The sequence below is a fragment of the Synchiropus splendidus genome, chromosome 4 (genome assembly GCF_027744825.2).
Source record: "Synchiropus splendidus isolate RoL2022-P1 chromosome 4, RoL_Sspl_1.0, whole genome shotgun sequence".
Taxonomy (NCBI): Eukaryota; Metazoa; Chordata; class Actinopteri; order Syngnathiformes; family Callionymidae; genus Synchiropus; species Synchiropus splendidus.
The window spans coordinates 27,450,954-27,474,987 of record NC_071337.1 but is presented as its reverse complement, the minus strand read 5'-3'; the positions used below and the strand labels follow the sequence as shown (position 1 = coordinate 27,474,987).

At 50.1% G+C, this 24,034-nt stretch overlaps 5 protein-coding genes across 5 annotated transcripts; 2 read left to right on the top strand and 3 right to left on the bottom strand.

The window, feature by feature from the left end:
- Positions 1-669: 669 nt before the first annotated feature.
- LOC128757215 (receptor-type tyrosine-protein phosphatase beta-like) lies at positions 670-7,088 on the top strand. The gene is made up of 22 exons (XM_053862321.1): positions 670-685; positions 771-923; positions 986-1,246; positions 1,314-1,363; positions 1,436-1,646; positions 1,719-1,979; positions 2,103-2,363; positions 2,429-2,689; positions 2,754-3,014; positions 3,080-3,340; positions 3,408-3,665; positions 3,771-4,031; positions 4,098-4,358; positions 4,429-4,692; positions 4,766-5,023; positions 5,100-5,357; positions 5,710-5,952; positions 6,023-6,310; positions 6,391-6,491; positions 6,546-6,627; positions 6,686-6,751; positions 6,820-7,088. The coding sequence occupies exons 1-22, from the start codon at positions 670-672 to the stop codon at positions 7,086-7,088; spliced, it is 4,605 nt and encodes a 1,534-aa protein (XP_053718296.1).
- A 1,061-nt stretch (positions 7,089-8,149) lies between these two features.
- Positions 8,150-13,021, bottom strand: LOC128757938 (fibronectin type III domain-containing protein 7-like). The gene is made up of 16 exons (XM_053863590.1): positions 12,956-13,021; positions 12,703-12,732; positions 12,086-12,344; positions 11,997-12,012; positions 11,669-11,929; positions 11,325-11,585; positions 10,672-10,932; positions 10,328-10,594; positions 9,991-10,245; positions 9,677-9,934; positions 9,359-9,610; positions 9,040-9,294; positions 8,704-8,964; positions 8,596-8,625; positions 8,480-8,517; positions 8,150-8,284 (listed from the first exon to the last, which is right to left on the bottom strand). Exons 3-16 carry the CDS (start codon positions 12,197-12,199, stop codon positions 8,261-8,263), a joined length of 2,553 nt encoding a protein of 850 aa, XP_053719565.1. The 5' UTR covers positions 12,200-12,344; positions 12,703-12,732; positions 12,956-13,021; the 3' UTR covers positions 8,150-8,260.
- Positions 13,022-13,129: 108 nt separating this feature from the next.
- On the top strand, positions 13,130-18,780 carry stxbp3 (syntaxin binding protein 3). The gene is made up of 19 exons (XM_053863120.1): positions 13,130-13,202; positions 13,673-13,722; positions 13,783-13,864; positions 13,944-14,020; positions 14,088-14,160; positions 14,222-14,322; positions 14,391-14,536; positions 14,609-14,699; positions 14,758-14,882; positions 14,941-15,039; positions 15,157-15,214; positions 15,550-15,615; positions 17,257-17,337; positions 17,397-17,532; positions 17,606-17,712; positions 17,791-17,889; positions 18,101-18,186; positions 18,256-18,401; positions 18,467-18,780. The coding sequence occupies exons 1-19, from the start codon at positions 13,157-13,159 to the stop codon at positions 18,568-18,570; spliced, it is 1,773 nt and encodes a 590-aa protein (XP_053719095.1). The 5' UTR covers positions 13,130-13,156; the 3' UTR covers positions 18,571-18,780.
- A 202-nt stretch (positions 18,781-18,982) lies between these two features.
- Positions 18,983-20,603, bottom strand: LOC128757214 (zinc finger matrin-type protein 3-like). Its single transcript, XM_053862320.1, has 3 exons — positions 20,430-20,603; positions 19,714-19,807; positions 18,983-19,179 (listed from the first exon to the last, which is right to left on the bottom strand). The coding sequence occupies exons 1-3, from the start codon at positions 20,601-20,603 to the stop codon at positions 18,983-18,985; spliced, it is 465 nt and encodes a 154-aa protein (XP_053718295.1).
- A 630-nt stretch (positions 20,604-21,233) lies between these two features.
- Positions 21,234-23,224, bottom strand: kng1 (kininogen 1). Its single transcript, XM_053863125.1, has 8 exons — positions 23,051-23,224; positions 22,833-22,979; positions 22,668-22,772; positions 22,533-22,608; positions 22,264-22,433; positions 22,084-22,194; positions 21,921-22,019; positions 21,234-21,560 (listed from the first exon to the last, which is right to left on the bottom strand). Exons 1-8 carry the CDS (start codon positions 23,117-23,119, stop codon positions 21,276-21,278), a joined length of 1,062 nt encoding a protein of 353 aa, XP_053719100.1. The 5' UTR covers positions 23,120-23,224; the 3' UTR covers positions 21,234-21,275.
- Between the last annotated feature and the right edge of the window lie 810 nt (positions 23,225-24,034).

Sequence of the window (24,034 nt, the reverse complement as noted above, 5' to 3'; positions counted from 1 at the left end):
GATCATGGATGTTGATCTGGACTGTGCCAATGACTCCGCCGACGTGAGCTGGAGCGCCACTGCAGGAGCCAGTACGTTCGCTGTGACAGCAGTGTCACCTCATGGCCACCAGGTGTCATGGCTCGGAGAGGAAATGAGCTGCCAGTTGACTGGCCTGCAATGCAGTCAATCCTACAATATCAGTATCGCCGCCATTAGCGAGGGATGCCGTACAGAATCCCGGGAAGTTGTCTCCATCAGAACTCGTGAGTGGAATTGTTATGAGAATCCTGAAGCACTTCGGACCATCACAGACTTTTAAACAACCGTTTGGCATTCAGGTCCCTGTCAACCACAGCATGTGAGTGCTGACATCCAGTGCGGGTCAAGCACAGCCAGCATGTCCTGGGAAGAGGTTGAGGGGGCGGAGTTCTACTTGGCCGTCGCCACCTCAAGTTCAGGAGAGAGACTGCAGTGTAACTCCTCACTCCCCACCTGTAGCTTCTTTCACCTGTCCTGCGGAGACACCTACCTGCTCTCTGTACAGTCCTGCAGCCAGAACTGTTGCAGCACCCCCAGCAGGTTTGCCGAGATCACTACAGGTAACAATGCCGAGCTGTTAGACCGCTGTCCAGACTCGCCAGCCTCAGACCTCTGACTGCGTGTGCATGCGTGTGTGTCGCCAGAACCATGTCGCCCACAGAATGTGACTGTCGAGGGCTCATGTGACAACAACACTGTGGTGGTCACATGGGCGGAGTCCGCAGGTGCTCTGTCTTACCTGCTGACAGTGTCAGGTGACCTGGGCTATGTCACTAGCTTCCAGACTGGCGGTGTGCAGTTAGAGGCGGAGCTTCTTTGCGGTCAACTCTTCACGCTGATGTTACATGCTCAGGATGAGCACTGCAGCAGTGAGCCCAGTGAACCTCAGCTTTTCAAGACAGGTACCGCCATTGTCTCATGTTTGTAAGACATAAAATCGCTCTAATACATTTTGGTTGCCCAGGTCCATGCATACCACATGACGTCCACAGCTTCATGCTCTGCGAGGATGACAGAGGAGCCGTCAGCTGGGCTGAAAGTGACGGCGCGGACACGTACATTGCCATAGCGGTGGGACGAGACGGACACACGCACGTCTGTACCAGCAACACGACCAGTTGCATCTGGGACGACCTTCACTGCGGCGAGGTCTATACCGCTCACATTGTGGCAAACGACTTCTTGTGCAGCAGTATGCCAAGCAACAGCACCACCATCCGCATGGGTACTAGTAACCATCCCAGTGGCGAGCTTTGTGCTTTTGTGTCTGAACATTTGCTTCTTTTCAACAGCGAGCTGCATCCCAGACAACCTGCGGGTGGAGCTGAACTGCAGCATGAAGGTTAGAGCCGCACGTATACATACACTCTCAAGAACATAAATGTTAAGTTTCTGGTGTTGTTGTGGTCCACAGGTAGCGTCTGTCAGTTGGGACCCCAGTGACACGGCCCTCTCCTACGTGGTTACTGCTGAAACCAATGAAGGGCACAAACTCCAGCAGAGCACAAACAGTACAACAGTGTTCTTCTCTGAGTTCCTGTGTGGTCATCTCTACTTCCTGTCGGTTCAAGCGGTGGATGCAGAGTGCATCAGCGATCCAAGTGCTGTGATGGAGCTGAACTCAGGTGAATACTGCAGCGTGTCCTAAAACTGACCTGGGAGTTACTGTCACTGACCCGCATTCACCCCACCCCCAGTTCCCTGTCCACCTGCAGGCGTGTCCAGCTCGATAAACTGCGTGTCCAACATCGCTGTGGTGTCTTGGAGAGCTTCACGTGGTGCAGAATTCTACACAGCCACGGTTATGCAGGAAGACGGCCAGTTGGAGAGCTGCTGGTCTGACATTGAACATTGTGGGATGTCCAGCCTCAACTGTGGAATGAACCACAGCGTCATTGTAGTCGCGTCCGACCAGAGCTGCAACTCTGACCCCAGTGAAGTCCATTATCTGCAATCAGGTGAGGACACACCACCTGGTCGACATTCCACCTGACTTATAAATGAACCCACCCTGCCTCTCACAGTCTTGGCTTGTCTCTCAGTATGTCTGAACTCTATCTTCTGTATGTCCTTGTCTCCAGTTCCGTGTGTTCCCAAGGATGTGGATGTCAAGATGAACTGTGATACTGGAGTGGCGACAATCTCTTGGACACCCAGCAGGGGGGCGACTTCTTACTCTGTGATTGCCCAGAGTTCGCTGGGTGCCACATCCACCTGTGACACCTTGGACCTCAACTGCACACTTAGCAACCTGACGTGTGGACACGTCTTCACTGTGCAGGTGGCAGCACAGGACGAGGTCTGCTCCAGCCTGCCAAGTCCAGCTCAAACGTTTCATTCAGGTAACCTGTCCCTGGTGATGTCTTCCATATCAAAGTCTAACCCTAACCCCCTATATTCTACACAGTCCCCTGCACCCCTGTCCTCGGCTCGGTGGTCCTGGACTGCTTCACTGACTCTGCGCTCATCGACTGGAGCTTCACTGAGGGGGCACAGAGCTACTTCATTTCCGCTCACTCTACCTCTGGCCATGTCTCCACATGTGTGTCCAATTTGACCCACTGTGAGCTGCCAGGACTGTCCTGTGGGGAAGCGTACGAAATTGTTGCTTATGCGACAAACCAACAGTGCCGCGGTGGCCCTAGTAACCGCCTGCAGCTCCAGTCAGGTCAGAGTTTACCTCAGTTTCTCACGGCCCAGCTAACAGTGCTAACTGTACCGTTCTCCTCCAGCGCCTTGTCCTCCTGAGGATGTCCTCATGGACATAGACTGTTCCACCAACACGGTCAATGTCAGCTGGGCAATTGGCACAGGTGCCGACTTCTATGTTGTACAGGCCACTGGTGTGGAAGCGCATGAATCCAGCTGTGAGAGCACAGACCTCCACTGCACGTTATCAGATCTCTTCTGTGGTTTCATCTACAATGTCAGCGTGACTGCTGTCAACCAAGCTTGTAATGTGTCTCACAGTGCTGTAACCCAGATCCACACAGGTAAACCAAGGAGCAGCCCCACCCTCCCCTCTGAAAGCTATTTACAGTTAATTGTCTGTGTGCAGTTCCATGTGTTCCCCAGCAGGTAGAGGCGCAGGTGAATTGTGAGTCAGGTGCATTGGCGGTCTCTTGGGAGCCCAGCCGAGGGGCGTGGCAGTACACAGCAGTCGCCCAGGGGAACGGTGGCTATGCGTCGACTTGCAATAGCAGCCAAACATCCTGTTTGTTCTCTGACTTATTGTGTGGACTCAACTATACCATCACTGTTAATGCGGCTGATGGATCCTGTTCCACCACAGGAAGCTCCGCCCTCGCAATCACCACGGGTATATGCACGCCCTGGATGTCTGCTGTGGTCCAGTCTCCTGCCCTCACGTTACTCTGTTTCTGCAGTTCCGTGTGTTCCACAGATGGTGGCTGCAGAAATGGAGTGTGAGAGTCACATTGGCATGGTGACCTGGGAGGAGGGGGAGGGCGTGGATTCCTACACCGTGCGAGCAGTAGGACCCGACGGACACTCTGTAGAATGTCACAGCGGCACAAACAACTGTTCACTACCCAACATGCACTGCGGTCAGCTCTACAATTTGAGTGTGACAGCTCAGGACAGGCAGTGCCACAGCAGCCCTGCCCCGTTATCCCTGCAGTCAGGTGAGTGACAGGTGAGGGCGCTTGGATGCCCCCACTTGTATGGTTGTTTCTAAAGCAAGCAGGAAAGTCAGCAGTAAAGAGCTGATGTCTGAACAATCCCTGCAGTACCGTGCCAGCCCACTTCTGTACGTACGGCACTGCAGTGCCAGGCGGGCTCAGTGGCTGTGACGTGGGAGCACAGCAGCGGGGCACTCTACTATTCAGCTGTCGCTGAAGCCACTGAGGGCCACCAGGTGGCCTGCAACAACACAGAGACTCACTGCGACCTGATCGAGCCACTTTGTGGGCGGAGCTACAATGTCACAGTCTTGGCCAACAATCGTGCATGCTCCAGTGCAGAGAGTGCTGCGGCCACTGTACTGTCAGGTACTGCCATCATTTAAGTCTCTCACTGACTCCAGCTCACTGACCCCCCACACCTTCTACTTACAGCTCCGTGTCCGCCACAGAATGTGGAAGTGACTTCACTGTGTGAGCAAGGAGCCATACTTGTCACCTGGTCACATGACCATGACGTTGACCTCTTCCATGTGAAGGCGATAAGCGATGACGAGGTGGAACTTTCCTGCGACACCAGCAGCTCCTCCTGCACCATCAGACACCTCCCGTGTGGGCAGAGGTACAACGTCACAGTGACATCAGTCAGAGACAACTGTGAGAGCGAAGCCAGCACCTCAGTGGTGGCGTCTTCAGGTACTACCCCACCCATGTCCAGTATGTAAATAAAAAAGGGACTGGAGCTCATTGTTCTTTGGATCTGCAGCTCCGTGTGTTCCGCAGAACGTCATGACCCAGCTAGATTGTGTGTCCAACTCTGCTTGGGTTACTTGGGATGAAGCGGATGGCGCCAAGAGCTACCAGGTCCTCGGAGAGGAGGTGGGGACAGAGCACAATTCCACCTGTAGCTCCACCTCCTCGCCCTGCAGCGTTCCAGATCTCAAGTGTGGAACTCGGTACGTCTTCCACGTTAGGGCCATCAACCGACAGTGTTCTAGTAACCAAAGCCAAACCATGCAGCTGGAAACAGGTGAGAGGCCAAGTATGATGACGATGAAGATGATGATGAGAGCGATGATCAAAAGGATGATAACTCTTCTCAGGACCATGTGGCCTCTCATCGATTTCGGTCAAGTTGGCATGTGACAGTGGCATCATGGTGGAGTGGACGCTGGTGGACAACACCCAGCTCTACCTGGTCACAGCTGAGGCCTCAGACCTGTCCATGGTCTCCTGCAACAGTTCGACAGACTCGTGCATCCTGACGGGTGTCAAGTGTGATGAGACTTACAGCGTCATTGTGTCTGCCTCGTCGGATAAATGCAGTGGCCTCAGGAGCCCCCCCAGCAGGATCCACACAGGTACTATGCAGGGCTCCGTGTGTGCATGTGAGCGCTCGTGCGGCTCCTAACTCAGAGCGTGTGTGTGTGTTTGCAGTGCCGTGTGCTCCTGCTGGCATCCGTGCAATTCCGTCCTGTGACCGTAACAGCACCGAGGTGACATGGAGCTCCTCTCCTGTGGCCAAATCTTACCACCTGACAGCACATGGGGAGGATGGTCACATGTTTGAGTGCCACACTCAGGTCAACAACTGTTCACTGACAGGCATGCGCTGCAGTCACAACTATAACCTCAGTGTGGTGGCCTCTGGTGACAACTGCAGCAGCCCTGCCACCACTGCAACCATGTTTACAGGTGTGTGGTGAAGCATATTTATCCGAGTAACGTTTTGGGGGAATGTGGCCCTTCTGCTGGACAGCACAGGGTTAAGCCTCAATTTGAGGATGAAGACTTCAAAATAACTGGGTCATTATAATTAGGTTTAAGTTTGGCTAAGACTCCTGGTTAAGGTTATTTGTTTAAGGTTAGGTTTAGGATGGGAAAACATTATGGTAATGGGTGGACACCACAATGATGGTGTGACGGACCTTCATGTGTGATTGTTTGTCTTTGCAACGCCACTGTTGGACATGACACTGCTGTTAAAAAATGTATTTTATGTAACCCAGCCCCTTGTCCTCTTCCTTAGTGCCTTGTGCCCCTTCAGACCTTGTGGTGGTTCCATACTGCCACACCAACTCAGCACTTCTGTCTTGGACTGCCTCTCCTGGGGCATTGCAGTACTTTGGCTCTGCCTTTTCCAATGAGGACTCCACCCTTTCCTGTGACAGCATTGGCACAACGTGTAATGTGTCAGGTCTCGAGTGCAGTCGCACTTACAACTTCTCTGTGGTGGCGTCGGACGGTGTCTGTAACAGCTCCTACAGCGCCACTGTAATGGCTGGGGCAGGTATCTACGACTACTGTTATGCAACATTGTTTTTAACAGCAGAATCTAGCATTTCTGTCTCCTTCCTCAGTGCCTTGCCCTCCAGAGGTTCCCCGACTCAAGTTCAGGCAGATGGGACAGAAGCATTGGGCTCAAGTGTCGTGGACGGCAGTCTCCTGTCCGCAGGTCGAGTACCTCGTCGAGGTCAGCGGCCAGATCAACAACAGCCCACAGGCCAGGATGAATCTGACGTCCTATTGGCTGTCAAGACCATACTTTGAGACTCCGCTACCGTGCAGCACCAGCTACAACCTGACTGTCCGAGCACGTAATGCCGCTGGAGTCAGTGATCTGTCTGACACCCTCACTGGATTCTCTGGTAAACGGATTTTAGCTGATATAGATCATGTTAGCCTGGCCACGCAGATGACTTTTCAACATGACCTTTACTCCTTTCAGTTCCATGTGCACCTGCGACTGTTACATACAGTGGGAACTCCGAGTCTGCCACTCTCACGTGGACAGAATCCATGTTTGCCACAAGCTACAATGTCTACAATGTAAGCATCGGTGTCAGATTACTGTTGTGCCAGACCGATGGATTGTCCTGTCAGCTGACGGACTTCTACCCAACATCCACTGAGGTCACGGCAAGCAACGCCAATGGGGAGAGTTTGGCGAACACCATCATCACAGGTACACCTGCACCAATATTGTTGGATCATAATTGGTTCACTGAATGTTTAACTTCCAGGTCCAGTGGAACGTCGCCGTAGAAGAGATCTGAGAGCGAGTAAAGTCCAGTCCACTTTCAATAAAGGTGAATATCTCTGCAGTGGTGACCTACACGTCTTGCTTTGATGCTTCATCATTTGCTCTGCTTTTCAGATCTGGAAATTCCAATGCCAGTCAAAGTCGAGGTGCGTGGTGTCTCGCTACACGTGAAGTGGACCCCAGTGGCTGATGCGGCCGACTACACGCTAGTGTTCGAAGAGGATGATGGAAAGCACCGGGTCATTCGGGTCGTAGAGGGAAACTCTCACAAAGAATCCAACCTGCGACCTCAGACTCACTACTGTCTGCGCCTAGCTGCCAGGAACAACGTGAACCGCAGCAGCTACAGCAGGCCAGTGTGTCGGACCACAGGCCAACTGTGAAACCCCAGACTCCGACTCAGAACTCATTTCTCATTCGATAACTTATGCACAACTCTGACACGTTAGCTTAGCTTGAGCTTAGGTTAGCCTGAGGTTAGCTGATGAAACATTTTAGTGTAAAAAAAGAAAATAATTTATCAATTTTCAAGCTGTCTGCGGAAGCTAGCCACCTAGCATGCCGCTGACATGCTAGCATACTACCATGTTGTGAATTTTGTAAGTCTGAATTATTAAAAAGTACAAATGAATGAATGCTTGTTTCTTCTGTTGTTGTCTTGTTGTCAAAATCAGAGCTGATGCTGAGGTGTGCGTGTCCAAACAATGAGGCAGAGAGCTACCATGTTCCCCCGGCACAAGTCTTTGATTATGTACCTGACGTCAGCCCTTGTCACCTTGCTTCAAAATGTACCAGTCTGTAGACGTTGCTTCAGCGTTTCACTGATGTCTGTCTGGATGTCCTGCAACACCTCTGCCTCCTCATTGATGGAAGAGAATGTTGCCCCGCTGCAGTATCACCAGCTGAGCTGGCACACCCGGGGGAAGGAGAGCAACACTATTAAAGATCAAATAAAGTAAACCATGACGTCTCAATGTACATTCTACCCTCATAAAATAGAGGATAATTAAATGGCCGTCATGGGCTTCAGGCACTCTCTTGTTGCAACAGTGCTAATATTGAAATTTGGTGAGCATGACCGTATATAGGCATAATGTGGGCGGGGTTCCTTGCGTTTGACAACTTTTGGATGACTTATGATTTATAAACTGAAAGAGGTGTGGGACTTGCATGCAAGCTCTTTTATAAGTCTGAAAGTTTTTGTGTGTGTATGTGTTTCTTGGGTACGACAAGCGTTGTGTGCCTTAGAAATAATCCCCCGGTTTGAGCCACTCACCATCACCATCATCTCAACCAAAGACAAAGGCTTAATATATTTGAGACCCTTAGGAGGCCTTCATGCACACTGTTCCAAAGGAAGACAGACTAAGACATTGCAAAGAGTTTTAATCAGACAGCAAAACTTCATCTGGAAGTTGAAGAAACTTTCTCCTCCAATGACCATGGGCAAAGGGTTTCGTTGTCGTGGGATTCAGCGGCGGGACTTGTGAAGGACGTTGACCAGCTGGAAGTTTGCTTGTTTAAGTTTAAAACTGAACTGCATTCAAGATGAACATCAGGATGATAGATCCTCAGAGATCTGAGGAGACAAAGAAAGAGGCAGAAAGGGGATCCAAGGAAATGTGGATGAGAGGTGGGTCAAACCAGGCCTCAACTGTTTGTGCTTGATTGATTGTAACAAAAACCTGCAGCACCCGATACTTTGAGGTCCAGGTTTCCCACCCCTTTGTTAGACCAATCAAATGTCAGATAAATCCTGCAGAAGAGAACTCACCCTCGAGTCATTCAGGCTTCTTTTCCCACGATATGACACTGCAGTGGAGCAGAGAAGGAGGTGAGGATGAGTCTTGAGCACCGAGAGGAAAAGGTGAGGAGAAAGTGTTCACTTACCTGTCCCGACATCACTTCCTGAACATGTGACTGAAGAACCGAAACACCATAGTGTGAGTGATGGATGGTCAATGGTCTCTTGTGATCATCTTATCAATGAGTCTCTACCTGAGAAGAGTCTGTGATGGCAGAAGGGGACCACAGCACCCCCTGCTGTCACAGGAGCCACCAGCACCGTGTAGACCTCTCCACACTGGACACCAGTGATGTCACAGCTGCTGCCACCAGGGGACGCTGAGCAGCTGAAGTTGTGACTGGTACTGCTCATCTGGACCTGCATATGGGAGGAGGAAGAGGAGGAGCGCCACAGGACCCTCAGAGACGTCCCTCCATTCTTGTAGACCCTCACTCCTGAGGGACAGCAGGCACCTGACACACACACACACACATATACACTCAGAATCTGTGGCGCCTCAGCAACTCTTTGATAGGCCGAACACTGACTGGAGGAGAAGCCTTGGTAGACACAGTCTGCGTGGCGGCCGCTGCTGCTGTAGGCGTCCATGGTGACAGTGTAGTTGGTGCCACAGGTGATGCAGCCCATGAGACAGTGCGAGTCCTGTGTGTGGCAGCGGGCATGACCTCGCGATGATGTCAGAGCGACCCTGAAGGAGTCAGCTCCTCGGGCAGGAGACCATGTGACATTGGTGATGGCCTGAGTCACCTGCTCCACCGTCAGGTTCTGAGGACAGCAGGGCTCTGGAAGAAACAGAGCGATGGCGCATCACTAGATGATATCTAGAAATCTCACAAGTGACCTCACCCGTCTCCAGGAGCTCAGAGAAACTGGGTAAACTCTGGCCGGCACCGCTGGTGGCCATGACGCTGACATGATAAATGGAGCCACAGGGCAGGTCGTTGATGTCACATGTATCTCCGTCGCTTGTACAGGTGAGAGTGCTTTCATCACTTTTTGCGATGACTGTGAAGTTAGCCATGCGATTTGTAGAGTTCCAGCTGACGGAGACTCCAGAAGAGGTGTGGTGCAACTGCAGGTGAGTTGGCGAGCATGGCGCTGAAGTGTAGAGAAACAGGTGTCAGGAATGGGGAGGCTTGGGGTGGTTAGGAAGGGACAAAATACCCGTGTCCCTGCTGTGGGCGGGGCAGGCTCGGTTGCAACCACTAATGTCGTTGCAGGGCGTGACTTTGAAGCTGTAGGTCTGGTCACAGCTGAGGTCAGAGAGTGCACACACTGGCGCCGTGTCGTTGCATACGATGACCTCAAAGGAGTCGACGGCGCGCGTCTCGTAGAGGTCAGCACCGCGGGCAGCCGTCCATATGACCTCAATCGTGTCCGCGCTGACCCCAGAGATGGTGACATCTTCAGGACAACAAGGCACTAGACAGACACAAACAGATCAATAAGTTGCCATTTCCACTTCAGCCTACCTGTACCTTTAGTGAAATTGAGCATGGGGCCGGCCGGGCTGGTCCCTGCATCGTTCTGGGCGTAGGCTGACAGCAGGTGTGTGAGTCCACAGCCGCAGGTGAAGGTGCAGTTTGTGTCTGTGGTGTTGCATGTCTCCTCGCTGCCATCACTCCGCTTAATGACAACCACATAGATCTCAGCATGAGGAACTGGTGCCCACGTTAGAGCGCATTCATCTTCTACTGGGTCCTCCAGAACCAACGAGTCGGGAGAGCAGGGGTCTGATGGAGATCATGCCATGCACACTGTATTATGACATCACAGTGACATAAGAATCACTCTTCATTGACAGTCCTGACTCACAGGAGATGAAGTCATGTACAGACGGGAGACTGGACCCAGATGGGTTGGACGCGACCACATGGATGTTGTGGACCTGCCCACAGTCCAGTGGAGACAAGATGCAGGAGTCTGAGTCCACAGAGTCACAAGTCAGATTCTGGTCACTTGAAACCCAGTACTGGACAGAGCCATGAAGATCTTCCAGGTGCTCCCAGGACACCAAAAGTCCAGCTGGTCCCCCGTGGGGCTGCACCACCGAGATGTTGATGCCGCTCGGTGTGGGGGGTCCTGTTGATGTCAGAAAAGCACTGTTATCAATGAAGAACAACGGCTGACCCTCGATCTCCCCCTGCCTGGGTACTCACGTGTGGTCTGGTTAATGAAGGCGCTGGGCTCTCCCTCGCGGCCCTCGGGGTCCCAGGACACTGCCGAGATTGTGTAGAGCGCCCCCGCTTCCAGACCAGAAACGGTTATGTTGGTGTAAGATGTGTTCTGCTTCACCTCGGAGTTGGACCCTACGTGGACCAGGGTGACGGTGTAGCTGACTGCAGGGTCCACCGGCTGCCAAGAGACATGAATGCTGTTGCTGCTTGGAGACGAGGTGGAGAGCTGAGGCGGGGCCAGGACTGTGGAGGAGAGGAACAGAACACCAGTGAAGTTGGTCAGGTTCCCGCCTTAGGTCAGGGTGGGGGCTCAGGTGAAGACAGGGGGTTTCGGTGACAGCAGGTGGGGTGAGAGGTCTTTGTTTATGACACAGTTTGAGCAACAGCTGACACCACAGATTCTGGGAGGGATAATAACTCCATTTCTCTGTGGGGAACATGAAACTTATCATCTGAAACAGGAGATAGTCCTTATGAGGTCACAGGAGCCCGAGGGTCAGGGCCTATGCTGAACTCCAGTGATCCAGCTCAGATCTTAATTTTTAGGGAGAAAAACACCACATTCTTGAGAAGCAAATCGCACTTGAGAATCAGATGGCGCAGCAGAGGTGTTCAGACTGAATCAGACCAGCTACCTGTTCTGGCAGTGATGGACTCAGAGGGCTGGTTCTGGCCACCGCTGTTCACTGCCATGATGCTGAGCGAGTACACTGTGTAGGGGCTCAGATCTTGGACCACAGCTGGCACCGAGTTCACCACCTCCTCCCTCAACAGACCGCTAGGCCCCGAGATCCGAACCACGTAGTGAGACGCTCCAGTCTGTGGCTCAAAGCCCAATGTCAAACTTCTGCTATCCTGGGACTTCATCGTAGTGAGAGGGTCCATGACTGGAGGAGCTGAGACACAGACACACACACATATGAACTCAGCAGGGGCACTTCTGAGTGTGTTTGTGTATATATATATATGTGTGTCCTACCTGTGGAGGTCTGGATCTGGGCAGAGTCTAGAGGAGTCCGGTTCTGGCCCAGGGCTTCCACCGTGAACGTGTAGAGGACATTTGGACTGAGAGAGTTCACTGAGCCCATCACCGTGTTGCCTCCAAACATGGCGAATGCCACGGGGGAGCTCGGCGAGCTGCTCTTGGCAACGCTGATCCTGTAGGACTGGGCATTATCGACACGGGTCCACCTCAAGATGGTACTTCTGGACGTAGTCGAGAACACGGTGACTGAGAGGTCTGGAAGCAGAAGGTCATGTGAGAGAGCAGCAGCAGACTAAGGAGGATGAGCAGCGATGAAGCTGACCTGAGGAAGACACCGTCTGTGAACAACAATGACAGCTGTTAGGAAGTCAATGTCAAACATATCGTGCCATCTGAAGGAGATACACTCACCCGAGAGCAGGTGAACACCAACGCCAAAACCTGGAGCAGCTTCATCTCTTGTCTGTTGGTTGGTTCTTCTGTCCACTGCCTCCGCCAACTGCTCATATACACTAGAAACCTCATTAACCCCGCCCCCCAGCCGACCTAAGGCTAGCCACACCTGAGAGGCCATCCTCTTTCCTATGATCATCATCTTCCACCTCTTCCTCATATTACTCATTGTTATCCTCCTCCTCACCGTCAACTTCATCATAATCATCATCATAATCTGTGATAACAGCACAACAGACTTTGCTGACATTTTGATATCTAATTGCGGTGAATTCCGATGTCCGCAATGTCCATCTCTACGGAGCCCCAGACCTGACATGGTAAAAATAAAAATTAAGGCGTGCGCACCCTTTAGTAAATCATTGGAACGAAATACTAAAGCATGCCCACGAAACAAGTAAACAAAATACAAATGTGTGGCCACGAAGTAGGCACCACCTCCAGCCCCTGCATTAGCATATGAGGTGGTCCTGTTATGAACTAAACAATAAATGGAGGTTTGTACAAAACCTTGCGGTTCTTTCTGCTATATTATATACATTGATGTCCAATAACACATCCCTGTTTTTTTACACCTTTCTTGGCAGGGTTCAGCAGCGTGGTGCCTGTGGGGACAATAGAAGTAGCTGTTAGGTCTGTTAAAATAAAAAAAAACGTTTCCTTAACCATTCAATAGTACAATCAGAGAAGGAATATCATTAATCGTCAACAATAATAACAATCCACGATGCTCTAAACCCACATGCAGCAGAAAGAGTTTTGGAGCAAATGAATTAATCGTTCCCACGATTTTGTAAAGCGTGCGCACGCTTTTATTTTTATCTTTACCATGTCCGGACTGGGGCTCTCTCAGTAAAGCAGAACAAACGACCAAACAAAATTTTTTCATGTCTGTCGACGACTCTTGTGTTTTCTGAAAAAAAAATCTGGGCGAATTTTGCTCATGTCAGCAGCGCTTTTGTTCTGGCAGAAAACGTTCGGGGATCACTTCGTTCCAGTGACGCGCAAAGGAAAAACATTAAATCCAAGATGGCGACCGGTTCTGAACACGGACTTAAGAAAATAGTCTGGAAAAGTAAGTTGGAGTTCTGACTCTGGCCCCGTTGACAACTCATATTTGTAACTATTCGGCTGTGTTACTTAGACCAGGTTGTAAACTGGTTCTTCTGAGCTCGACATAACGAAGAACCCCGCTTCCGGTTGTGTGAAGTATAGTTGGGTCACGGTTAAGTTAGTGAGTGATGTGTTCTCGATTCGGTTCTGTTTGGAGTCAACGTCCTGAAAAGAAGTTAGCCATGCACCGCAACTCAACTGAGGGACAGCCACCGAGGGATTGAGTCTGTGCCGAGAATGGTGGTATTTTCGGGGCAGGGCAGTGGTCGGAAAGAACCCGGTCAAACACAGTACTTGCAACTCTTTAGGCGGTTATGGACACGCTTTTGGTGCTCCGAGTGACAGTTGGTACCCTGCCAACAAACTTTCTTCGGTGGCGACCGGCTGGTCTAACATGGGCTCTGTCGTTGGTGCTTGGGTTTTGTTTTGCAGGGATTCAGGAGACCATCATCGCAGACTGCCGGAAGTCGGAAATATGGAAGGTGTGTTCTGTGCGCTTGACACTGACCGACCTACTGAGTGACCAATTGTTGATGTTTCAGATCCTGATTCTGGACCAGTTCACCACCAGGCTTCTGTCCTCGTGCTGCAAGATGTCAGACTTGATGTCGGAGAAGATCACAAGTATGTGTGTGTTTGAAGGATTATATAGGCTGCATCGGTTGTCACGAATGTTTGTATTTGTGTGTCTCTACCACCTCAGTTGTCGAGGACCTGCACAAGAACAGAGAACCGGTTCCAGAAATGAAGGCAGTCTACTTTATGACACCATCACAGCAGGTGTGTGCATGCGTGTGCGTGTCTTTGCCAAGAGGACCACTTACGTGTTTGTGCATGTGTTTTCCAGGGAGTGGATGCAGTCGTCTCAGACTTTAACAACAAACCAAAGTACAAGTCAGCCAACGTGTACTTCACTGACTGTGGGTTCACCTGGGGTGGGAGGTACTTGCTGACCATCAGACTAATGACTCGGCCCCTCAGATTGCCCGGACGAACTCTTCAACCACATGAAGCGCCACTGTGCCAAGTTCATTCGCGTGTGCAAAGAGATCCACGTCAACTTTCTTCCTTTGGAGTCTCAGGTGAGTCGCACACCTGCTCATGTGCGGCCACTTGGTGGCACTCACTCTTTCACGTCTGTTGTTTTCAGGTGTTCACATGCGACTATCCCACAGCCTTCTATGACATATACAGTCCTCACAGCACCCACAAGAGCCATGCCCTGGAGACACTGGCGGACCAGCTGGTGACACTGTGTGCCACGCTGGATGAGTACCCAGGTGTCCGTTACAGAAAGTGAGTCTGATCCTCCGCTGACATGCTTGCTATCGCCAAAGCGAGGTTGCTGATGCGCGTCTACGCCCGCAGAGACGGGGGCACGGACAACGCGCGGGTTTTGGCCGAGCTGGTGGACAACAAGCTGAAGAGGCACTACGAGTTGGACGACAGCGTGAAGAAGGTGGGTGTTTCTGGTGTGGCTTTCTGCCTGAGGGTGAAATCACTGATGATGTCACCAGGGAAAGACGGCCGCGCAGCTGTTGATCCTGGAGCGTGGCTTGGACCCAGTCAGTCCCGTCCTGCACGAGCTCACCTACCAGGCCATGGCCTATGATTTGGTCCCCATCCAAAACGATACCTACAGGTCAGTCCGACCGCACTAGTGACCCACCTGCAGACCGACTCACTGCCGCCCTCTGCAGGTACAAGTCCAAGGATGGCTCAGAGAAGCAGGCGCAGCTCAATGAGGACGACCTGTTGTGGGTCAGCCTGAGACACAAGCACATCGCTGAGGTGTCTGAGTGAGTCTACCACACACACACACACACACACACACACACACACACACACACACACACACACACAGACTCGCTACCTCACACAGACTAACACACACTCGCATTATTTTTATTTTTCAGACAAATCCCCAAGTTGGTCAAGGAGATCTCAGCGAATAAGAAGCAACCAGATGGAAAGGTGTCTCTCACACATGCACACGTTTGTATTGCCATCCTTGTGGGGACATTGTTTATCATTGCCTTAATGCTTTCCCAGCCTCTCAGGCTTAACTTAACCCTCCAAAACACATGGCTAACCTGAACCACCACCCTGAACCAAACTGAAACCCATTTATAATCACCTCGTTATTTTGAAGTCTTCATCCTCAAATTGAGGTTTTCGACCTCTGGTCCCCATGAAGACATAAGGTCCCCACGAGAATAGTGCCTTGTCAACAATTGGTCCCCACGAGGCAGCATAAACACACACAGTAAGTAATGCACTGACAATATGTGTTAACTTCAACATTTCAGATCACCATCAGTAATTTGGCTCAACTGATGAAGAAGATGCCATCGTTCCGTAAACAAGTAACAGAGGTGACTCGCACTCTCTCACATGCTCTGGTGTCAATTTCAATTCAAGTCTTATTCTGATTGTTTAGTTTCACCCAAGGATGTTGGATAAAGAAAAAAATAACCTTATATTTTTATCCAGTTCAAATGAACCGTGTCAGTCAGTAATTTTCCCCATGATGGTGTTTTAAACTACCGGGACTATTCACTTTGGCAGCAGGATCCCGGGAACTTCCCCATTCCATTTAGAACACATTCCGTTTAAAGATGATGTGTTTCATACAAAGCAAAATCAATTTTCAATTTCCATGTATTTTAAGTGGCAAAAGATAATCAAATGAAAAGATGAACCATTAAAATAATAAAATAAAGTTAGATTTCTGTTCCATCACAGTAAATAAAAAAACAAAACAAGATGAAACTTTCAGAAACATTCCGATGTCACACAGGCCATATTTGGCCCCTGGGTAACACTTTGCCCAGGTCTGCATTAAACTGTACTTGAAACATATGTTCCCCATATGAACTGAATTCAGATTTTCTTCCTTGGGTTGGTCGGTTTACTAAAATTGAGTGTGCGGTGCGAGACCATGCTCAAGTCGGTGTTCTGTCAATATTGTCCATTGAAGTTTATCATATACCCCTTATAACAGAGCTGGGCAGTTGAATTTCCTAAAGACCACATTATAAACTGTGGCTGTCGCCATCATGCCTAAAGAAAGACGCCGATGACTACGAAATGTGAGGAAAAAAATCTTAACAAGGCAAAATGAGCCATGCCACATGGACGCAAGGATAAGTGTAAATATGGCAAAAAATCCTTTCACATGCATCTTGAATGAACAGAAATCACAATAAAGCTATGGACCAAACATCGAAGGCAAAAAGGCAATTTATTTCAAAATATATTTTGAATTTTCTTTCTACAAATTTTGAGGAAAATACTGTTGAGATAAATGAAAAGAAGAAAACTTTCATCATGAATGTGTTGTATTTACTGTTGAACTAGTACTGGCTAAAACGGAAACAGGATAAAAAAAAAAAAAAAAAAAGACAGAAAATGACAACTTATCACTTGTGTAGTTTTAGTCTGACCCCATGAGGGCCGCGAAAACACAGGCAAAGGGCCACATATGGCCCCCGGGCCGCACTTTGCCCAGATCTGCTTTAAAAAATGGTGATCCCGGATGTCTCAAGTAAAGCAAATATATTTGGAGAAGTACTTTTGACTTGAAGTACTTCTTTTCATGTATAGAAATTAAACTGAGATAAAAAAAAAAAACAGCTGTGACAAAATAAAGTGGAAACCTTTGTTGATGGTGGTAAAAGGGTGGTGCCCACGGAGATTAGCGTCCAGTTAGATCGACTGTCTACCCAGCAATGTCAACACATCTGTTTTAGTTGTCTGCAGAAAAGTGGGCAGTGTTTCGTTGACTTTTCTTGAGGATTGTTTGCGATGCCATGACAGCAAACAGCATTGATTTTATTTAAACTTAAATGGACTTAATATGATAGTACAAAGTATCATGCGACACATGACAATCAAATGCCTTTTCATTTCAGACTGGTGTATATTTCCAGTCATGGTCGATGATTCAATCACAATTCTCTGTCAAAATTACACTAGCTCTCTTTCTCACGCTCCAAAATAATGTCTCTTCCCAGAAAACGGTTCACCTGCAGCTGGCTGGAGATTGTATGAAGCACTATTCCAACAACGTGGAGAAGCTTTGTAAAGCTGAGCAGGTGAGTGGTGCGTGCAGGCTGTGACGCCCAGGCTGGACTGTTGTCCTGTGTTGTCTCAGGATCTGGCTGTGGGGTCGGATGTTGATGGAGTCAAAGTCAAAGACCCGATGAGGACTCTTCTCCCAGTGCTTCTGCACCATTACTCGGTCCATGACAAGATCCGGGCTGTTCTGCTCTACATCTTCAGTGTCAACGGTTGGTTGTAGCCGCGCCACACTGAGACACCGTGACGCCGCTCACTTCATTCTGTGTCCGTGTGTTTGAGTAGGGACGACTGAAGAAAACCTGAACAAGCTGATTCAGCACGTGAAGATTGAAGACGAGCGAGAATTTATTCTGAACTGGAAACTCCTGGGAGTCCCCATCATTACCTCCGTGAGAACTGTCCATCTCCTGACTGTCACTTTTTTTTTGGTCTGTCAGTCACCTGACCATGTGATCACTGACCTCCAGGCCAGTTTGTTCTCACGTAAAGTGTCCAGACGAGACCGGTCCCAGGAGGAGACTTACAACCTGTCGCGCTGGACGCCGCTCATCAAAGATGTGATGGAGGTCATACACACAAACACAACTGACTGCAGGTGTACAGTAGCATCGTATGTTGCTGAGGTCAGGGCGTGAGTTTCTGCGCTGTCCATCAGTGGCTTTTGTTGTTCAGATTCCAGGTCAGCTCCTTCCACCAGTGAGAGCCTTCAGACCTGTAGTGCTTTCTCTAGCTCCGCCCACATGTGAACTTAGCTGATGGACACTTGTGCTTCTCCAGGATGTGATGGAGAACAAGCTGGATGCAAGAGAGTGGCCGCACCAGTCGGAGTGCCCAGCAGCCTGGAACGGATCAGGAGCGGTCAGGTAGATCCATTTAGATCACGTGACCCCTGGCTGTCCGTTCAGCATGCAGTGTTTGATGGTGTGCTGCAGCGCCCGGCAGAAGAAGTCCAGCGCTCAGGAGGAGCGTCGCAGTGGATCCCGTCTGCTGGTTTTCATCATCGGCGGTCTGACCTACTCTGAGATGAGAAGCGCCTACGAGCTCACCAAGTCGCTGAAATCCTGCCAGGTGCTCATAGGTGAGTGCCCGGGACTCGCACGCAGAACAGCGCCCCCTGACTAACTCAGTGCTTCTCTTCTGTAGGCTCTTCCCACGTTGTCACACCTGTACGTCTCCTAGACGACATCAAAGCTCTGAGCAGGAGACCGATGGAGCCCTTCACCATTGAGGAGAGGAGCACTGCCTGAACGTTACATGACCATTTCCTGCTAACACCTAACTGCTGCCTCTCTGCACTGACTCTATAAGCACAGCAGACTTTTCACATTTCTGTCCCTGTCTGACCAAACAGGAATGTAAAATACCCCTGAACTAACTTAGTTCTGTGCTACTTCCTGTGTGTGACTAATAAAGTTTTATTCACATGTCAATACAATTAAACAGTTACCAACTTTGAATTGTGTGTCAGCGATCTCATGGAGGAGGTAAACGAAAGAGTCAGCGATGTTGCTCTTACTTTATTCCCAGATACAGATCAGCAGAGGGCAGTAAGCAGTTAAGTATCTGGAGTAGTGCTTTACCAGGAAGAATGGATATATTATTATGAACAGCTTTATGGAAACATTGGTGCTCGCTAATGATGGGTCTGCAGCACATCGCTCAGCTGTGGCCCAAATTCTCGGTGCGATACAGAGACTCGGATGCTCTCGACCTGTGTGCTTTGCTGCTTAAATGACGACGAAAGTCCGACTCCTGCTCTGCTCCACAGTTGCACAGGGAGCAGTAGAAGTGGCCGCTCGGGGTCACGCACATGGTCAAATCCCGGGGGATCCTTCGTCGGTGGGTGTGGTACGCTCCTGTGGCAACCCGGTTCCCGGGGTTAGTTGTCATCTGACGTGTGTGCGCGTCACCTGCTGCTGCAGCACGGAGATTCCATCCTCTCAACACTGTCACTCCACCGCCGTTGTTTCTGATCTCAGACTTTGAAATGTTGCTGGAACAAGAATTGCACATTCTTCAGATGCACTGTATTGTACTCTACAGAGCTCCCCTCAGGGCTGCTCCTGTACCACGCCATGATAGCCATGGATGAGGACATCAGCAGATCCAGTCTTTCTGAAGTCCAGCACCAGATCTTTAGTTTCAGTCACTCTCTCTGTAGGCTGTCTCCTCAATAATGTGGAAAAGCACCACCACGATATTACCTGATGTGAAGTCGAGCGCTTCGCCGTTGTGGGTGTGCCGAGTACACGACTCATGTTCTCTGTCGCCTGACTGAGTTGATGTGAAATTCTGCCTGTCGCTGGAACTCTGGGAGTAACTGTAAAGCACAAAGTGCAGCTCTGCCACTCACATGTTCTTTCGGGTTTCGCCCAAACACGCGTTCCCACTGTGGTCCATCCTATTGTAGTGAGTTGGGGCTACTTCTGGTGAGCTGGATGAGAGTTGGCCATAGTCTGCCTCAGTGGCAGGCATCACCTGAGACTGAAGACAGAGAGAGGGAGTAAGGGCTAACCTGCCCAACACACCTCAAGGGGCTGACTGACCGGTCTCAATGTCTCTCTGCTGACTGATCCTGATGACCGAGACAAAAACCCTCTCAGCTTTCTACTGTGTCTCCTCCCCTGGACAGAGAGATAGATAAACACAGACAGACAGACAGACAGACAGACAGATAGATAGGTAGGTAGACAGACACAGACAGACAGACAGACAGACAGACAGACAGATAGATAGATCGATAGATAGATCGATAGATAGATAGACAGACAGACAGATAGATAGATAGATAAATAGATAGATAGATCGATAGATAGATCGATAGATAGATAGACAGACAGACAGATAGATAGATAGATAGACAGATAGATAGATCGATAGATAGATAGACAGACAGACAGATAGATAGATAGATAAATAGATAGATAGATCGATAGATAGATCGATAGATAGATCGATAGATAGATAGACAGACAGACAGATAGATAGATAGACAGACAGACAGACAGACAGACAGATAGACATAGACAGATAGATAGATAGATAGATAGATAGATAGATAGATAGATAGATAGATAGACACACAGACAGCGAGATAGATAGGCACCTGGTAGTGAGCGTGTCCCTGCTGGAGCGAGTTGAGCGTGACGTCACATAGTCGACAGTCCAGAGGTCCACACAGATCTCCCAAACATGGCTCCCCCCTACTCAAGACCCCCTTGGAATCATGACCTGCAGAACCTGCCTCTGGAACCAGACGAAGACGCCGGTCCAAAGCCATGGAGGGACTGTGAGAGACAGGTGAGATGGACCTCAGAGCCGGTGGACACGCACACCCACACACACGCACACAGATCTTAAGTTTCATTCCCGTGAAGCCACATGCCATGCCAGTGTGTGCTGGGTGTCTTCCTTCAGAGCCTTGTCAGTTAACAACATCACAACTGTCTTTATCGGGCATTTGTTTCGGAGGAGGATGGACAGCTGAGAAAACCTGGTCCAGCCAGGACCTGGGTTGTAGAAAGGCCAATTTGAGCAAGAAGTGACATCTTGACCAGTTACACCGGACCACGCCAAGAATAATAATTCTGCCTCCTTCATTCCTGGCTCACGGCTCTCTGACTCTCCCTTCTTCAGCCCAGTACTCTGGGTCTACTCCTGGTGCTCCAGCCTTCAGGGGCGCAGCAGCAGACCGGCTCCTGTCCTCCCCTGACCGGCTCTCTTTTCAGACGTGTCCAGACGTGTAAGTGCTGATCAATAATGGATCTGCGTAAAGGCTCTGATGGCACTGGCGCGTCGGACCGACTCCCTTCACCTGACAGTCAAACTGCTATTTATAGAAGCAGACACCTGAGTGTGCGTGAGCGAGAGACCGAGTCTGTTTCTGCGTGTGCTAATACAAAACACCAAACATTAGTCAGAGCTTTATTTTCAGAACTGCTGAGTTTCATGTTTATCTCAACAGATCAGAGTCACTGAAAGTCCCTTGAACAGGGGTTGGGGCGCTTGGGGGCACTTCCTCCACTGGGTGGGAAGGGGGGGGCGGCGTCCACGGACTGGACGGACAGTGGTGTTGGTCGACTTCAGCCGGCTGCAGGTGTGGGGCTCGGGTCCCAGTGGTGTCCTCCTCTGAAGACTCCTGGCGGGCTGGAGCAGCAGATATGGGAGGGGCCAGAGTGGAGGCAAGGCCAGCACTCCTCAGAGGGGACCAGCCAGGGGGGCGTCGTTTGATGCGAGACTGTTGAGGAGCAGACTGAGGGTTAGATAGAGACAGACTCTACAGGTCCAACAAATAGAGCGACCATGTTTTCCACTTCCTCAGTGCCTTCAATCGCTCCTGAATCATCCGTGACAGCGACAGGGATGGGTCCAGCGTCAACGCAGTCGCAGCTTGTTAGCAGCAGTGCGTGAGAAGTCATGTGAAAACTGTGAAATGCTAGCTTCAGCGTGCTATGTTGTTAGCGGTAGCATGTTTGCATAGCAGCACCATAACACCAGCAACATGTTAGCAACTTGCGAACCAAGTGTCACCTTTAGGGGGGCTAGTCATGCTGACAGAGTAGTTAGCGGTTGAGCGTGACGATGGTGGAGTGCCTACCGTTGGAGGGAGGGGGCCAGACTCACAGCTGATATGAACCTCGGCAGGCACCAGTCTCCATGGAGCCGAATCCACTGTGGAGTTACAGTTAACATACTCCTGCACACACACATGTACAGTGGTCAGACAACAGTTGCTCAGCAGTTTGGCTACACCCACGTACCTTGTTGTCGTTGTCATGGACACACATCTCACTCAGCTCCTTGTGTTCGCTCTTCAAGCAGGTGGTCCTTCTCATGTCAAACATCAACGAGAAGCGGAGGCCGGCGATCACCTGGACACAGAGGAAGTGGAGCTTTCTCCAAACCACGCCCGCACTAGGACCACAAAGAAGAGTTCATACCTGTCGGGTGGCTAGACCAATTCTGTGAAGGGAGAAGAGGTGAGAGAGGGCAGACTCGGAGTTAAACTTGAGGATGGAGACGCTGAGGGGAACCTTCAGGTCCTCCGACTTCTCGCTGATGTCCTCCGGACAGCCCAGGCAGGCTGCTCTCTCAGAGACGATGGAGTTGTCTTCAAAGAAACCACACGGAACGTTCTTCAAACAACGCGCCGCAGCAGGTGGCGCTCTGCAGTCGTGTGAAGTACTTTGGGAACTCCAGGTTTACTCACCCAGCGCACAGGCCACGTGTGTTGTTTCAGTCTCAGTGTCGGTCACGCTAACTGTCCCGTTGCACAAGAACGGCTCCTGCAGATCAACCAGTCAATCAGTCAACTTTCAGTCTGTCTTTAAAACATCGTTCGTACTTTGCGTCCAGTTGACAAGAAGCCACACTCGGTCCAGTCTTTGCTCCCACCAACCGGACACTGGCTTCTCTTGGTGCTGAACCCAAGTGTGTAGACCGAGCCGTCCTGTAACACACATGCAGGTCAAGTCCAGTCTGAAGCAGGGGTCCAGACTCGGGGACTCACCTTGGAGGCAGACAGGACCTGGAACAGAGCCAGCTGGGGGCCATAACTCATTTTTTGGTTAAAGGCGCTGACGGCACTGACCGCTGCCTTCTGGACGGCATGGTCATCACAGAAGACAGGGGCTCCTGGTGGGAATGCAGTGGCTTCCTGAAGGAGGACCAGAGTCCGGGTTGAGGTCTGACCTAAGGTGGCGAACCCTGTGCACGCCTGTTACCCACCTGAGCTGAACCCCTGGGGTCCTGCAGAATGGCCAGAACCAACAGAACCAGCCCCACTTCTCTCATCATGGTGCGGACCTCTGACCTGACTGTCACTCAAGCTCAGCAACAGACACCAACCAACAGAAGAAGAAGGAGAACGTGGCGTCAACGCACTGCAAAGAAGAGAATGAAGCTGAGAGCAAAGATCTCACACACACACACGCATAAAGTCCATGTTTGCTCATTGTGGCCGATCAATAATGGCGTCAAAGATTCAGACCATGTTTACACATCGCCATTCTGAAAAAACAATTTCCTCCCCTGCCTTTTTCAAAAATAACAGCGTGGACTCAACATATATATATATATTTTTAAAGTTGTCGTGTACATGAACCAGCGTGAATACAGTGTCGAGCGCCATCCTACATTACATACATTACATTACATTAACACATTACATTTGGTCTGTGCACTCATCCACTGCTTGTCCATGTAATGGACCAGTTGTGTTTCCAAAACTGCTTCTTACTTAAGTGTATTTTCACAATATCCATATTGGCAAAGCCTGAGAGAGTCAGTGTGTTACTGGATGGAGACATGCAGCTTTCAGATGTGCTGTCACTCGGGTCAGATCAAGAATCACATATGTGATATGAAGTGAGCGAGTTCAGTGGATGACACTGCTATGATCAAAACTGGTGGCATGTAGTGTATTTTTCATGATCGTGAAATCATTTTGATTCAGGGGAACATATTGACTTCAATGCAAGTACATCAGCGCTGCAGCTGACAGGCCCTGTGTTGTAGTCTGTGAATTACTGCTAAATTATTTTTTATTTATTTTATTATTTTAATTTTATTATTATGCGAGTAGTTATCCCCTCAAAGTACCGGTAAATTGTTGTCACTGATTTACTGAAATCCCATCCGCTCGCATGACATCCAGTCGAGAAAGATATTAGCAATGCCTCATCCTTTTCACGGGTATTTAAACTGGGGGAG